Source organism: Gekko japonicus, unplaced genomic scaffold (genome assembly GCF_001447785.1).
Source record: "Gekko japonicus isolate JY-2015 unplaced genomic scaffold, Gekko_japonicus_V1.1 scaffold300, whole genome shotgun sequence".
Lineage (NCBI taxonomy): Eukaryota > Metazoa > Chordata > Lepidosauria > Squamata > Gekkonidae > Gekko > Gekko japonicus.
Genome location: NW_015169179.1, coordinates 57,225 through 73,207, shown reverse-complemented (window position 1 = coordinate 73,207; position 15,983 = coordinate 57,225). Strand labels below are relative to the sequence as shown.

Below are 15,983 nucleotides of genomic sequence, written 5' to 3'. Positions count from 1 at the left end.
AACAGCAAAAATCACATTAATTGTTCAAAAGCATGCCAAATGCAAACTTTTACCTTTCAATAAAAAGTTGTTTGTATCATTGAAAGCTCTGTTATTGTGTTTCTCTTTTAAGACAAAAGATGTTAATGTATGAGTTGTTTTTTCTAAACTAAAACCTCAGTATTCAGGTTAAATTGCCATGTTGGCACTTTGTGATAAATAAGTGGGTTTTGGGTTGCAATTTGGGCACTCAGTCTCTAAAAGGTTCGTCATCACTGCCCTAGCATATATCTTTCGCTGACACATCTTAATGGCTAGGTGAATTAAAAGAAAAAAGATGGGCAGAGGAGCACTAACAGAATTGTACTTCCTCAAAATTGACTTCTAACTGCTAAAGAGGATTAGTCCTCTGTTTCAAAGGAAATATAATGCAACTAGCTGTCACCATGCAGAAACAAACTCTTTAACAACATCCTAAGTTATCACAAGTCAATTTACAAAGACCTATACACCCTATGCTGCAGCCACCATACAAATAACTATACTAAAGGCTAGCAACCTACTGTTTCAAAGCTTCCTTTATGCATCAGATCGATGGGAGGCCTGAAGAGGTCTGCGAGGGTTGTGAGTTTCTTGTCTATTGCTCCTCCATTCCTCAACTCCTGCTCCTGCCGAACTGTAGAGCCCCAGAAGGAAAAAAGCAAGTTAGACAAAACATTTAAAACACCAGTTGTCAATGCTAGTTAAACAAAACTTTTACTTGTTAAACAGGCTCAAGTCTCCCCTTTTTCAAACATATAAACTTAAGAGAGGGGAGAAAGAGAAGGAAAACAAAGCTTTGTCTTAAAGTCAGTAATATGCAGGCAAAATAATGGGATAAGGCCATCTCAGCACTGCATATTTTACTTAAAGTATCTTTCTACTTAGTGGCAGTCAGTAATGTATTTAAAGGAATTCCTCAATAAAGAGAGCTCTGCTGCACATTTTTCAGAATTTATTACAGAAACATGGTTCTTGGCCTACTAGCCAAGTATATGTTTAGATTTCCCATAACCTTAATATGAGAGCAGCATGCTTGTTTTTAATAAATAACATTTCAGTTTACAAAGAATTTCCAATTTAAGGAAAATGTATTTCCTCGATACAGAATACACTCACACACAAACACTGATTATGGGGATAATTCTGGCCTACCTCATAGACCTATTGCTCTATGGATGGCAACAAGATAATGCAGATGATGTAATCAACATTGAAAGTATGAAATACTAAACAATTATTATTACTGCTTTCTGAATGAAGTGTCAAGTAGTCTATGTGTAGCACAGCATAAGGAAAAGCCAGTGCTCTGATCAATCAGCTCTGCTTTTTAATACAACTGTTCAAGTATTATTGGCACGATTTAGACATAACAGCAAAATATGGGTGGCTGCTACATGAATGAGCTGAGCCTTGAAGAAGCATTCATAGTCATTCATGCTCCACTTTGCTCACAGAGAGATAAATGATTTCCTCTGTAGCAAACCAGTTCATTCTTACATCTACAGTAGCCAACTATGGATTCTGCTTTTCCTTCAAATCAGGATACCAAAAACATGGCTTGCTGTCTGATGGCACAAATGTGCCTGCAAACTTTGCCATGAACATGCTGCCTGGGAACAGTGCATAAGCCCTAGGATATGCTTGACCCATGGGTTGCAACTTGCTACTAGGAGTACTGAACTATACCAAACTCTTGGTTATCAAGTTTTGCACAGAAAATTCCTCCGCAGATCTTACCCTATTTGTTCCCTTGCCATAACACCAAACCACTCTTTGAACTCTGGAGGAGCTGAAAGGGCAGTCTGAAAGTTCTGTGGGAGCAGCTTCTGATTAAATAAATAAACACATGTGCCTACCTGCCTTTGGACTGTAGCCTACAACTGTTTTAATTTACCCAGGTACAGAAGAGAAAGTTGCCGTAACTGACAGAGCTCCTCTGAAACACAGCTGACCTCCTGGATCATTAAGGTGGAAAAAAAGAATACTGTTGCTATGATTCACTTCTAACCTATTCTATGGATATCACTTAAGGCTATTTACAGTGCCATCCTAAACAGAATCACACTGCTCTAAATTCATTGACATCAATGGACTAAGAAGGGTATTAACCCTGCATAGGACAGTGTTAATATTGCTTTTACATTGGTAACTTTATGTTGGTTGTTTTGATGACTTTATTGTATTGTTTTTATTTTGTAAGCCACTTACAGCAGTTTTCTTGAAAGGCAACATACACATTTTCTACATAAAGAAACTTACAGGGCAAAGGAATCAATTTATGTTTGTCGTTCAGACCTTTTGGTGAAATTATTTTGTGACTGTTAATGCTAACATTAGGATGACACTACGAAAATGCCTTTGAATGTTGCAATTTGGTCTTATGTAATATATGAGGTGAAGATTTCATCACAAAACACTTTATGGAGATGATCTGTGAGCTACGTTATCTAAAAAACGATATAGTTTTCGCAGTTTTTAAACCTTTTTTTTTTTAACAAACCTATTTTTACCTCTGTGCTAGGCCTAACATCACTGCAATGGTTAGATTTATCATGATTAAATTGCTCAAAAAAGAGCAAAAAAAGTGTTTGTGTTTGTACAAGCTTAGAGTGAACAATGGTACATTGTTCTAAGACCAAACTTTTATTTCAATTTAGCCACATTTCCAGCAAAACAAATTTCATTATTACATGGGGAAATGTAACATCACTCAAGGTACTGCTAAACAAGATTTAACAGAAGCTGACAGTCCAAATACAGATGGAAATCTTCAAGTAGATTTGTAGCTATGAGACCTCCTTCAAATTATCATGCAAGGTCCTTCATTAAGCTTCATTTGAATACTGGAGAAAAAACAGGTTGCTTACCTGTAACTGATGATCTTCGAGTGGCCATCTGTGCAGTATCACACATGGGTTGGATGCCTGCACATGACCTTCACCGGAGAACATTCCAGAGCTTGCCTCAGGAGTCTTTTTGGTGGGCTCTCTTCCCGCCCTGGGGAGCAGGCACGCACTGCGCATGCCTGGAGTGGGAGAGCCACCTCCCACTCAGTTCCTTTGACCGCTACAGGTAAGTCCCATCAACTCAAGGTAAGTCAACAGGAGATGCCAGCAGTGGGGAAGGCTGGGTGGATTGTGGTACTGCACAGATAACCACTCGAAGATAATCAGTTACAGGTAAGCAACCTGTTTATCTTTGTCATGGTCTCTGTGCAGTCCCACACATGGATGATTACAAGAGCTGAACCGGGTGGAGGAGGGAGCTGGCAGCTGGAAGAGACAATAAACAGGTTAGGACATAGCAGTATGATTTCAATTTATAGGTCCTACCTGGAGAAGCAGAAGCATGAGGTGAAGAGCGATCGGAGCACCGCCTGGCCAAATGCAGCATCTCGTCGAGCTCGAACATCAAGTGCATAGTGGGACACGAAGGTCGATGTTGAGGACCACGTAGCTGCAGCACAGACGTCTTCCAACGGGACACCAGCTAGGAAGGCCGTAGAAGTTGAAACTGCTCTTGTGGAGTGAGCAGTGATACAGGCAGGTACAGGTTGGTTTGCCAACTCATAGCAAAGGGCTATGGTGGAGGTAACCCATTTTGACAATCTTTGAGAGGAGATCGGCTCACCCTTGGACGGGGAAACATAGGCAACAAAAACCCTTGGAGACTTTCAAAAAGGCTTTGTTCAATGGAGATAAAAGGAGAGTGCCCTCCGAACATCGAGGCAGTGCAAGGCTCTCTGAGGTGCATCAGCTGGGTTCGGAAAAAAAGTAGGTAAAACAGAAGACTGAGATAGATGAAAGGCAGAAACGACTTTAGGTAGAAAGGAAGAATCTGGCTGGAGAACGTTTTCCTTGTGGAAAATTGTATATGGGGGATCTGCATGCAAGGCAGAAAGTTCCCCTACCCGGCAAGCCGTAGTAATAGCAATTAAAAACACCGTCTTCCATAAGAGGAGTCGAAAATCCGCCGAAGCCATCGGTTCAAACGGCTTAGCTATGAGTTGCGTCAAAACTAGAGACAAACTCCAGGAAGGCACAAGCAGCTTCCGAGGCAGGCAGACGGAGCCCCTTAAGGAAAGACTTTGTCAGGCGGTGTGAAAAGACAGTAGAGCCCTGTATTAGGGGGTGATATGTCGAGATGGCAGCCAGGTGTACTCTTAGAGAAGAGTATGCAAGGCTGGATTCCTTCAAGGACACGATGTAGGAGAAAATCTCCCGTAGAGAAGCGTGGGTCGGATCGAAGGAGCGTTGCAAGGAGTGAGACTGGAACCTCCTCCACTTCAAATGATAGGTATTGCGGGTAGTTGGTTTCCTTGTGTTAAGCAATACATTTGACACCTCAGGTGGGAAGTCTACTGTAGGATCTTCCACGCCGTCAGCCTGAAGGAGGTCGGGTTGTGGTGAAGGATATGGCCTCGATCCCTGGACAGAAGATCTGGCACATGAGGGAGATGACGGAACCGTCCATTGGAGAGATGGAGGAGGTGCGGGAACCACACTTGGCGTGGCCACCAAGCGGTGATGAGGATACAGGAGGTGGCATCAGCCACAATATTTTGAAGCACCATGGAGATAAGAGGAAATGGGGGGGGGGATAAAATAGGGTCCCCATCCATCTGTGAAGGAACGCACCTCCCAGAGACTGGGCGGACGGCGGACCTTGGATGAAGAAGAGCTGACAGTGGGCATTCTCCAAGGTGGCAAAACCGTCGACAGTCAGGCGACTGAACTCGAGGAAGACTGGTTGTAGATTCCAGAGATGGAGGGACCATTGGTTGTCTTGTGGGACTGAGTGGCTCAAAAGATCAACGTCTACATTCTGAACGCCAGGGATGTGTATAGCGGACAGCATGACGGAATGATGAAGACATCAGTTCTAAAGGCAGATTGCTGCTGTACAAAGGCGAAGAGAAGCGGTGCCACCTTGTTTGTTGATGTAAAAAACAGCCGTTGTCCGAGGCAACACGGACAACCTTGCCTTGTATGATCGGGAGGAAGGACCTTAAGGCGAAATGTACTGTTCAAAGCTCCAGGAAGTTGATGTGAAGAGCGCTCTCTTGAGGAGACCAGATCCCCCTGGCAGACAGCGTCCCACATTGGGCTCCCCAACCCCAAAGGGATGCATCTGTGGACAAAGAAATCTCTGGAGACGGATGTCAAAAAAGCATGCCAGCAAGGAGATATTGCGGAAGAGACCACTATGACAGGGAGGTCAGTAGGTGCGCCGGGATCGAGAGCTTCGTGTGCCAAGGACTCGATACAGGATCGAAAACGTGAAGGAACCAGAGCTGAAGGGGGTGCATTCTGAGCCTGGCATTTCAAACAACAAAGACAGTGGATGCGAAGTAGCCCAGGAGCCTCATGACTGACCGAGCTGATTGCTGGGGACATCTGGTGAATGTGGACACCAGAGTGATTATGTCCAAAGCCCTGGAGTCCGGCAGGAAGGCAGTCTTGGTGGTGGTATCGAGGTGGGCTCCTAAGAATTGGAGAACTTGAACAGGTTGGAGTGCAGACTTCAATAGAATGACGCACAGACCTAAGGTGTGGAGAAGGGCAAGAGTGGAGTGAACGTCGTAGTGAAGTTGAGTCTCCGTAGGAGCCACAAGAAGCCAGTCGTCAATATTGTGGTAAAGGACGATCCCCCAATGGTGCAGCTCAGCAGCAACAACTGCCATCATTTTGGTAAAGACTCTGGGGGCCGTAGAGAGACCGAACGGAAGGACACAGTATTGGTAATAATTGCCTCCAACAGTGAAGTGTAGGAATTTTCGATGTTGAGGGTGGATGGTAATGTGAAAATGGGCGTCTTGAAGATCAATTGACGCCAGTCACCTGGACTTGGGGAGAAGAGAGGGAGAATGGACTGTAAAGTCACCATTCAAAATTTCTTGCAGCGAACAAAACAATTGAGATCTCGAAGATCCATGATGGCCCACAAACCGCCGTCTCATTTGGGAACTAGGAAGCCAAGAGTTTGTTGCGCCTTCGGGACTTTCTCGATGGCTTCCTTGTGGAGAAGCGTGTCTACCTCTAGATAAAGTGATGGATTCAGGGGCATGATGACAAAGTGAGGAAGGGTTGGGGGCGAAGCGAACTCTATGGCGTACCTGACCTGTACGATGGTAAGGACCCAGGAGTCGGTGGTAATTTCTTTCCAAGTTGGAAGGAAAGGGAAGAGTCAGGTCCAAACGGAAGGGGTGAATGAAGGAGGCTGTGGCAGGCCCTCGAGGTGGTCAAACGGACTGCTTGGGCTGCTGGGGCTTCTTGGGGGCTTGTTGTTGTGGTTGTTGAGATGGATTAGAATCATATGATTTCTTCCTCCACTGCGAGGTAGTAGCAGGCGATGGCTGACATTTATTGTAATAAGGCCTCCAGGAATGGTATCGAGGCCTTGACGTCGAAGTAGAAACTCCAAGGTTTCGAGCTTGTTTCCTGCTGTCATCGACAGCTTTCAGAGCCTCATCCATAGTGGAGTGAAAAAGTCCTTCGCCATCAAAAGGCAGATCCTCGACTTTGAATTTAACATCTGTCTGCAAGGAAGTACTCTTAAGCCAGGCACGACGGTGGAGTGTGATGGAAGAAGCGAGGCTTTTAGAAGAGCAGGTGACAGCATGACTAATGGAGTTGATCTGTTGCTTGGAAATTGCACAAATTTCGGATAAAGCAGCAGACAAAGTAAGACGATGTTCCTCTGGGACAAATTCAAGAACTGGACGAATGGCAGTGGCTACATTAAAGGCATAAGCGGAAAGATACGATAGATAGGTATCAATTCTAACGTTCATGGATGCAATAGAGTAAGTTTTCTTGGCAATAGCATCAATCTTCCGTCCCTCAAGGTCGGGAGGAGTGGACTGTCGAAAAACAGGTTGCCTACCTGTAACTGGTGATCTTCGAGTGGTCATCTGTGCATTCACACCCATGGGATACAGTGTGCATTTGCTGGATCGATCGGCATTGTGGTTGATTCGCGGCGGTTCGAAGGAACTGGCAGGATGTCCGCGCCCACCCCTCTGGGCATGTGTGGTGGGGTTCCTGCGCATGCCCGAGGTCTGGGCGTGAAAATTCGTTAAGAGCTTGCTACAATGCCGATCGATCCAGCAAATGCACACTGTATCCCATGTGTGTGAATGCACAGATGACCACTCGAAGATCACCAGTTACAGGTAAGCAACCTGTTTATCTTCGATGTGGTCTCTGTACTTCACACCCATGGGAGATTAGCAAGCAGTGGCTTACCTGGAGGAGGGTGCTGGCAGGTCATTACTGCGAAGCCGAGGATAAGATGTGACGTCCCATGTTGGTACGAGAGTTCTTACGGATGTCTAGGGCATAGTGCCTTATGAACGTGTTAGGCATAGCCCACGTAGCGGCTCTGCAAATGTCCATTAGGGGAACAGCTTGAGTTGAATGAGCCCTGATAGGGCCAGGCAATAGCTGCTTGGAGATAAGGTAGCAGAGGCGGATGAGACTCGCAATCCCATCTTGATAGGCGCTGAGCCGTGATGCGAGTGCCCAGCCTTGCTGGCGCATAGGATACGAAAAGTTGAGAGTCACGTCTCGTTGGACTGGTTCTATTTAAGTAGAACAGGAGCGCACGCTTCGTGTCCAAGGTGTGTAATAGCCTCTCCTCTGGGGATGTCGGAGGCGGCAAGAAATCCGGGAGGAAGACCTCTGCCTGTAGGTGAAATTCTGACACTACCTTTGGCAGGAACGAGATGTCAGGTACAAGGCGGACTCTGTCTGGCAAAAATGACCAGTAAGGAGTGTCATGTCTAAAAGCCAGTATTTCTCCAACTCGTCTTGCTGAAGTGACAGCAACTAAAAAGGCTGTTTTCCACAACAGGAATTTTAGGTCGCAAGTTGCGAGCAGTTCAAAAGGTTTCCTGGTGAGTTGGCGAAGGACCAGGGGAAGGTCCCAAGGGACGACAGGAGTTTTGATGGGAGGGTAGAGGTGCAACAGTTCCTTCAGAAAACATTTAGAAAGTGGGTACGAGAACAGTGTGCATCCCTCAACTTGAACATGGTAGGCCGAAAGTGCAGCCAAGTAAACCTTTAACGAGGAGTGAGAAAGTCCCAAGTCAGCGAGAGACAGAAGGAATGGAAAAACTTTCTCGAGACCTGCGGAGGTGGCTCGAGGGGCATCATCACCCAAGGTGGAACAGAACTTTTGCCACTTGTAGTGATATGATCTTCGCGTAGTGGGCTTTCTGGAGTTTAGCAAAACGTTTGCTATGCAGGCGGAAAAGCTGTTGACGCTATTCTCCAGGCGGTCAACTTTATTCGTGGTATGTCGTGGTATAGGAGAGGGGACTCGGATAGGAACAGGAGGTCCTGTGCTGGAGGAAATTGGTGGTAAACCCCCGCTGACAGGTGGAGGATGGTTGAGACACATGGTTGCCGCGGCCACCACGGGGTTATGAGGACACAGTCTGCTCTGACGGTGATGATTTTGCAAACCACTCTCAGAAGCAGGGGCAGCGAAGGGAAGAGATAGAGAAACCCTCTGGACCACGGATAGAGGAGACCGTCCCCTAGAGATTGTGGGTCCCTGCCACCTCAGCTACAGAACAGAGGGCACTTTTTGTTTGCTCTGGTGGCAAAAACATCTATTTGGGGAACCCCCCACCTGCGGAAGAGTGGGAGAAGGCAAGTTGGGTTCAATTCCCACTCGTGCAGACTGAGTCCTGCCCGACTCAGGTGGTCTGCCTGCACATTCATATGGCCCGGGATGTGCGTGGCGACTAAGAAGATGTTGTGGGCAATGCAGAAGTGCCATAGCCGGAGGGCAAGGTCACAGAGACGTTTGGAGACTGTGCCCCCTTGCCTGTTCACATAGCTGAGGGCAGTAGTATTGTCCATGAGGACAGTGACACATTTCCCTTCGATCAGGGGCAGGAAACTGGTGACCGTGATCTGTATCGCAAGCAGTTCCAGAAAATTTATGTTCCGTTTTAGTTTCTGAGTGTCCCATCTGCCCCCGACACAAAGTCCCATCATGTGGGCGCCCCAGCCCGAGAGGGAAGCATCTGTAGTTAGGGTAATTTGGGGTGATGGAGGATGGAAGGGTGCTCCCTGGAATAGGTTGGAAGGGACAGTCCACCAAAGTAAAGAGTCCTGTACTTTGACAGGTGGGAATAGGAGGGTGGTGTGTGTCTCTCTCTCTGGATTGAAATTGTGAATAAACCAAATTTGTAGGACACGCATTTTCAGCCTGGCGAAGACCAAGATGGACGTGGTAGCAGCCATCAGACCAAGGAGCCTCTATATTTGGAAGGCCGTTACCGAGGGTCGAATACGCATGACAGTGGCAAGATTCATGATGTCAGCTGCTCTGTTTTGTGGCAGGTAGTCTCTGCAAGCTGTGGAGTCCAGGAACACACCGATGTACTGTATTTTTTGGACCGGTCAAAGTTGAGATTTTTCCAGGTTTACTTGTAGACCTGGGTTTTCCAGGAGGACTAGCGTCTGGATGTTTGAGACTAGATCGTCCCTGGAAGTCGCTACCAAGAGCCAATCGTCGATGTATGGGTAGATGGCGATACCCTTGAGACGGAGGAAGGCTGCGACCACCCCCATCGTCTTTGTGAAGACTCTTGGCGCGTTTGAGAGACCGAATGGCAGGGCTGTATATTGGTAATGATGTTGACCAATAGCGAAGCGTAGGTATTGAAGAAGAGATTGGATTTATATCCCGCCCTTCACTTGGAGTCTCAGAGCGGCTTACAAACTCCTTTCCCTTCCCCTCCCCACAACAGACACCCTGTGAGGTGGGTGGGGCTGAGAGAACTCTGACACAAACTGCTCTTTCAGGAACAGCTGTGCTAGAGCTTGTGACTGATGCAAGGTCACATCAGCAGGTGCAAGTGGAGGAGTGGGGAATCAAACCCGGTTCTCCCAGATTAGAGTCCGCACACTTAACCACTACACCAAACTTGGCGGTGGGACAGGTGGATAGTGAGGTGGAAGTATGCGTCTTGGAGGTCGAGAATGGCCATCCAGACGTTCTTTTGTAGAAGTGGCAGAATCTGCTGTAGGGACACCATGCGGAAGCGGTGGTATTTGACAAAGCTGTTTAGCGCCCGTAGGTCTAAGATTGGTCGAACGCCTCCATCCCGCTTTGGGACGGTGAAATAGTGGGAATAGAATCCCTTGCCCTCTAGATGTAGCGGCACCTGCTCGATGGCTCCCTTCTGCAGAAGGACAGACACCTCTTCGAGGAGGGCCGAAGAAGTGGGTGTGGAGATGAAAACAGGAGTAATGGGGTTCTGGAGAAAATCTATGCGGTAGCCGTGGGTTAGGATGGACAGCACCCATTTGTCTGTGGTGATGTAACGCCAGGTTTGGAGAAAGGTGGTTAGATGGGTTGGATTTGACTTGGAGATAAGGAAGTCAAAAACCCTGCTTGGAGGACTATGGCTGCTTATTGCGGGAAGACTGTTGTCCCGACCCAAATCTGGGTTTTTGAAATGTGGGCTTCTGACCACCGGAAAATGTACGTGGCCTCCATAGCCGGTCAGGAGACTGATGGTTTGGAGTGCATTTTTGCCAGGATCTAGACCAAGGACGAGGCCGATATTGCTGCCTCGTAGAAGATGAAACTCCAAGAGCGCGAGAAGCTTTTATGCTCTTATCCATATCCTGTAATATGGTGTCTGTGGTGCTGTTAAAAAGACCAAGGCCATCGAAGGAGAGGTCTTCTACGTATGACCTAGTATCTGGTGGAAGATTAGTGGTACGGAGCCAGGAATACCTTCGTAAAGCTATTGCAGAAGCCATTGTCCTGGAGGAAGCATCTAGGGCATGCTTGGAAGTATTAATCTGTTGTTTTGCAAGTACCATGCCTTCTTTTTGGATTACGTGGGCTGCCTGAAGTTTGTCTTCTGGAAGGTGAGCCAGAAGTTCAGAAAACCGTTCCCAGAAAGTGTACTAACACCTACTCATTGATGCTAAGTAGTTGGTGGCCTTCACTCCTAGCGCTCCCGTAGAGTAGAAACGTCGCCCGAATGCATCTAGTTTTTTGCTCTCCTTGTCTGAAGGTGCAGAATGTGTTCTCTTGGACTTGGATGAAGAGGTAACTACCATGGTTGGGGATGGGAGAATAAAATTTCTGCTCCTGTTTCCTGGACTCTATACATATGGTCCAAGTGCCTTGTTGACACTGGAGCCTATGAGGGTTTATGCTATGGCGCTTTCGCTGCCTGTAGTAAGACCGTGGACATAGGCAATGCTATGGCCATTGACGTATCCAGTTGTACGATATCTGTAACCTGTGGTTGCTGCTGCACAACTGAGAGGCTAAGAGAGTGGGCCATTCTTTTTATGAGGTCTGCATATGAAGTTAGATTGTCCGATGGAGATATGGGCTGATCATCTCCTACTGCCTGGTTAGGAGATTTGTGGTCAGGGGAGGTAAGGACCTCTGAAGCCCCCGGTATCAGAATCCTTCTCTACAGAATCTGAGGAATCTGAGGAATCTCCACACCCACTTCTTCGGCCCTCCTCGAAGAGGTGTCTGTCCTTCTGCAGAAGGGAGCCATCGAGCAGGTGCCGCTACATCTAGAGGGCAAGGGATTCTATTCCCACTATTTCACCGTCCCAAAGCGGGATGGAGGCGTTCGACCAATCTTAGACCTACGGGCGCTAAACAGCTTTGTCAAATACCACCGCTTCCGCATGGTGTCCCTACAGCAGATTCTGCCACTTCTACAAAAGAACGTCTGGATGGCCATTCTCGACCTCCAAGACGCATACTTCCACCTCACTATCCACCTGTCCCACCGCCAAGTTTGGCAATTGAACCGGAGTCGCTTTAATGTGGCTGGTTGATTCCGTCGGTGGTGGAACCGGAGGACTGGGAGGATGATAGAGATCCGGTCGATGTTGGGAAGGGTCATCCGATGGGTGATTCAGAGGACGAAAGAGAGATGCTGAGGGTCTGGATCTATGGGGTGACCATGATCTGTGGGCAGAGTGGGTAGAGTAACGATCCCAATCTGAGTATCCCGCCGGAGTCAACCACGGCATGGATGGAGGTGGATAAGCCCCATAGCAGTTGGCGGTGATCCCAAGAGAGAGCTGGAGGTGGGGGCATAAAGATCAACTTCTGGAGCGGGAGCGTCCGGGAGACAGCGTAGTGTCCTGTCTCTGAGAACGGCCCCTATAAGCTCACTCATCGATATCGACAGGCTCAGGAATCAGACGGGATGACGCTGAGTGCTCCTGGAGATCTGTCGATGCCGACCTGCATCAATATCGGCATGGGCCTCGGAGACCGTCGATGTAGACAACTGAGAAGGAGAGCGATCCGTGCCGCGGGGGTGACTAAGGACTCAACATTATCGATATCAGAGAAAGGACGCATGTCTACCAACATGTCTTGGTCAAGTTGGTGTACAGGACAGTCCATAAACTGGATGGTCGGTATCGGTGGAGCGGCCTGAGCCTCCAATACTGATACTGCCGTCAGAGCAGGGGGCACGTTAGGGGCATTAGCCGGTGCAGACGCCTCTACCTTTCCCATCTTCACCGCCTTTAGGGACTTGGAGGAACCCTTTTTGGCGGACTTATACTCCTTGCTGGGCTTCAGCTTCTTCGTCGTTGGAGTGGAAGACTGCGCCTTCGATGCCATAGGCTTCGACGTCAATTGGCCGACGTCGGAGGAGGGCTTCGATGCCGGAGCTGTTGATGTTGATGGTCTTTCTGAATCCATCGCTGAGGGAGGATGAAATGCTGACTCCATTAGCGCTACTTTGAGGCGTGCCGCTTGGTTTTTCCTAGTTTGGTTAGAAAACCTAGCACAGTGCCGACAAGACTCTAGTCGGTGTGTCTCCCCCAAACAAAAAATACAAAGGGTGTGGCGGTCAGGTGGAGCGAGCTTACTGCCGCAACCCTTGCAGCGGTTGAAAAAGCCCCACTTCTTCTCCATAAAATAAGTAACACGGAGAAGAAGGGGAAAAGGTGGGGGGGGGAGCCTGAAGGCCAAACTGAGGTAAATGAAAAAACATCCCCCTCAACATTAACAGTTTTTTAAGAAAAGAACGAACGATACAAAGATTAGTGAAAAATAACGAGAAATAAAAACAACTGACAAAAATCTGAAGAGCCTCTGAGGAAAAAATAGTACCGATCAGACCGACGAAAGGAAGATGCTTCCAGCGCGGCGGAAAGAAAGGGACTGGTGGGATGTCCGTGCCCACCCCTCTGGGCATGCACAGTGGGGTTCCTGCACATGCCTGAGGTCTGGGCGCGAAACCCGTTAAGAGCTTGCTACAATGCCAATCGATCCAGCGCATGTGCACTGTATCCCATGGGTGTGAAGCACAGAGACCACGTCGAAGATCAGGTTATTTAGACTTAGAAGAGGAATGTACAATCATCGAGTTCGGTGGAGGCTGATTGAACAAGAATTTTCCGAAAGATTCTTGAACCTTATAAAGGCCATCATAACATTTCGATATCGGAGTGATGGAGGCAGGATGGTCCCAAGACTCCTTGAGGACCGAAAGGTGGACTGGAAGTAACGGGAGAATTGTCGAAGGTGGCAAATCTGCTTGCACTAACTTATGAACGACATCAGTCACTGCAGGGGTTTCAGCAGAACCCTGCACTTGAAGAACTGTGGCCATTTGCGTAACAAGCTCCAAATAGGCTTTCAGGCCTTCAGTGGGAGAGATGGAACCCGAGCAATGAGTCTCGTCCTCGATAGGAAGGATATCAGGGTCAAGATCACCAGACACAGAATGTTTAGATATCGAGACCGGAGAAGGTGATTGAAGTGGTTGAGAGACATCAATAGGCGTTTGGTCATCAGTGGAGGGGCGATACCAAGGTTCTAATGGAGAACGCTTTGGGGCATCTGCAGACATTGATACATCTGAATGCTGATCTAGCCCCAGGGAATGGACTGAGGCTACCGAGTGGAAACGCCTGGAATAGGACGAAGTTGGCTGGCCTCCGTAGCTGTCTCGGCAAGAATCTTGGTAAGAATCTGGGCAAAGGGTAGAAGACCTGGAGTAAGAGCAAGGGTAATACGCTCTACGGTGCCTGACATCTGGAGACCAGGATCTATAATCGGATGCCAATCTCGATGGAGAGGGCAAGTGATGGTAATGGTGTGGTCTGCAAGTATAGCGAGACCTCAACCTGGATCGACTTAGCATGAAATGTTCCCTGTCATCCAAAAGGTGGATGTGCATATGGGAGTCTTGGGAGCGAGACTGAGAGGCACAATGAGAGGAAGAGTGCTGGACAGGCGACTCTGAACGCTGAGCAGGTGGAATACACCCTGATGGTGAAGACAAGGTAGGCAGCGGCAGCTGAAGGCTAGGCTTATGTGAAGGTGGGGCCCGCAGAAGATACCACCGGAGTCGATGTCGAGAGACCGGAGATCACTATGAGATCGAGCTTTGGAGCCGATGTCGACACCGAGGGCTTCGATTTCGGCTTAGCCGACTGTTTGTCTTCGTGCTTTAGAGGTTTTGCACTGTCGGAGTGTTTTTGCGGAGCAGAAGACTGGGACGCAACTGAAGACATCGTTGGGCACAAAGCTGCCTCAAGGAGAGACGTTCTAAGTCGGGCCGCCCTATTTCTGTGGGCCTGACGGGTAGTTTGTGCAATGGGGACAGGAATCAACCCAGTGAGACTCGCCCAGACAAAACAAACAAAGATCGTGGCCGTCGTTGGGAGGAAATTTGGCTGGGCAATGGCGACATGACTTAAAGAATTTTGTGCGTCCCATACAAACACCTCCCCGGCCGGGGGGGGGGGGGGGGGGCAGACAGAAATGAAAGTGAGGGAAAATAGTAATTTTTTTCCCCCAGGAGAATAAGTAGGAATATGGAGAAATGAAAAGAATAAGAAGACGAAATCAGGAGAGAAGTACTCAGCTGAGGCAATTTGAAGAACGACGCTAGTGAGGTGCGAACACAAAGGTAGTCGAAGAACTGAGTGGGAGGCGGCTCTCTCCCCCACTCCAGGCATGTGCAGTGCGTGACTGCTCCCCAGGGCGGGAAGAGAGCCCACCAAAAAGACTCCTGAGGAAAGCTCTGGAATGTTCTCCGGTCGAGGTCGTGGGCAGGCGCCCAACCCATTTGTGGGACTGCACAGAGACCACGATGAAGATCTGTGGGTTACTTTCCACAGATTTAACATGTTTATATGAATGAGACACTGAGATGTTTATCTTAACTTCAAATACTGTCAAGAACTGTATCCATTGTGCATTGAACTAAACCAAAGTATCTAGAAGGTCAAACATGTCTCATTTTAATAATTTTTTCAATACTGAAAAGGCTGATGAAGCATTATTGAGAGGCAGAGAAAAGAACATTTGAAACTAAAAGCTAGAATGAAGGCGACATGTGTCATAGCTGATAAAAAAATAAGAGTTATGCAAGACCTCATGCCTCAAATAGTGATTTGAAAAATTTTATTCGAAGTGGCCTGATCAACAATAAGCTTGATAACTGGTTTAACTGACCCCTGGTATCTGCAGTGCTAATATCTAGGAATGCTGAAAACCTAACAGAAAAATCCAAAAGTACAATGTCCAAAGATGACAATATGACAACATAAATTTTGTAACAACAAACACTATTTTTGCTCATAGTGTCTTTAAAAAGGAGCAATTTCATTTCCTTGTGGTATAAAAGTTGAGAGAGAGGAGGAGGAACAAAAAACAAAAGCCTTGGGGAACTGTCAACCTATAGCTTTTTTAAATTTGTGACTGCAATCTCTTTCAGAACACAAGTAATGGCATTTATCCAAGCTGAGTATCTAATATGCAGCAGGCTGTAAATTACTGTTTGGTTTATCAGCCAGCAGCCACCAAGAGCCTCTACCCTCTGCTCAAGTTGGGGGGGAGGGGGGGAGAATTTGTCTCTTTTTTCTGAAGCTTTGCAGGAGGCAGAAGCAAGAAAATGAAACAAACCCTCTTTCCCCCAACCTTAGTGA

General features: G+C 47.6%; 1 protein-coding gene across 2 annotated transcripts in view; it reads right to left on the bottom strand.

The window, feature by feature from the left end:
* Positions 1-15,983, bottom strand: part of UBXN7 (UBX domain protein 7) — a 47,949-nt gene that overhangs the window by 15,754 nt on the left and 16,212 nt on the right. For both annotated transcript variants that reach the window (XM_015416064.1, XM_015416065.1), the window contains one exon: positions 543-655. In XM_015416064.1, the coding sequence (XP_015271550.1) occupies positions 543-655 (113 nt within the window). The remainder of the gene's footprint in view (positions 1-542; positions 656-15,983) is intronic.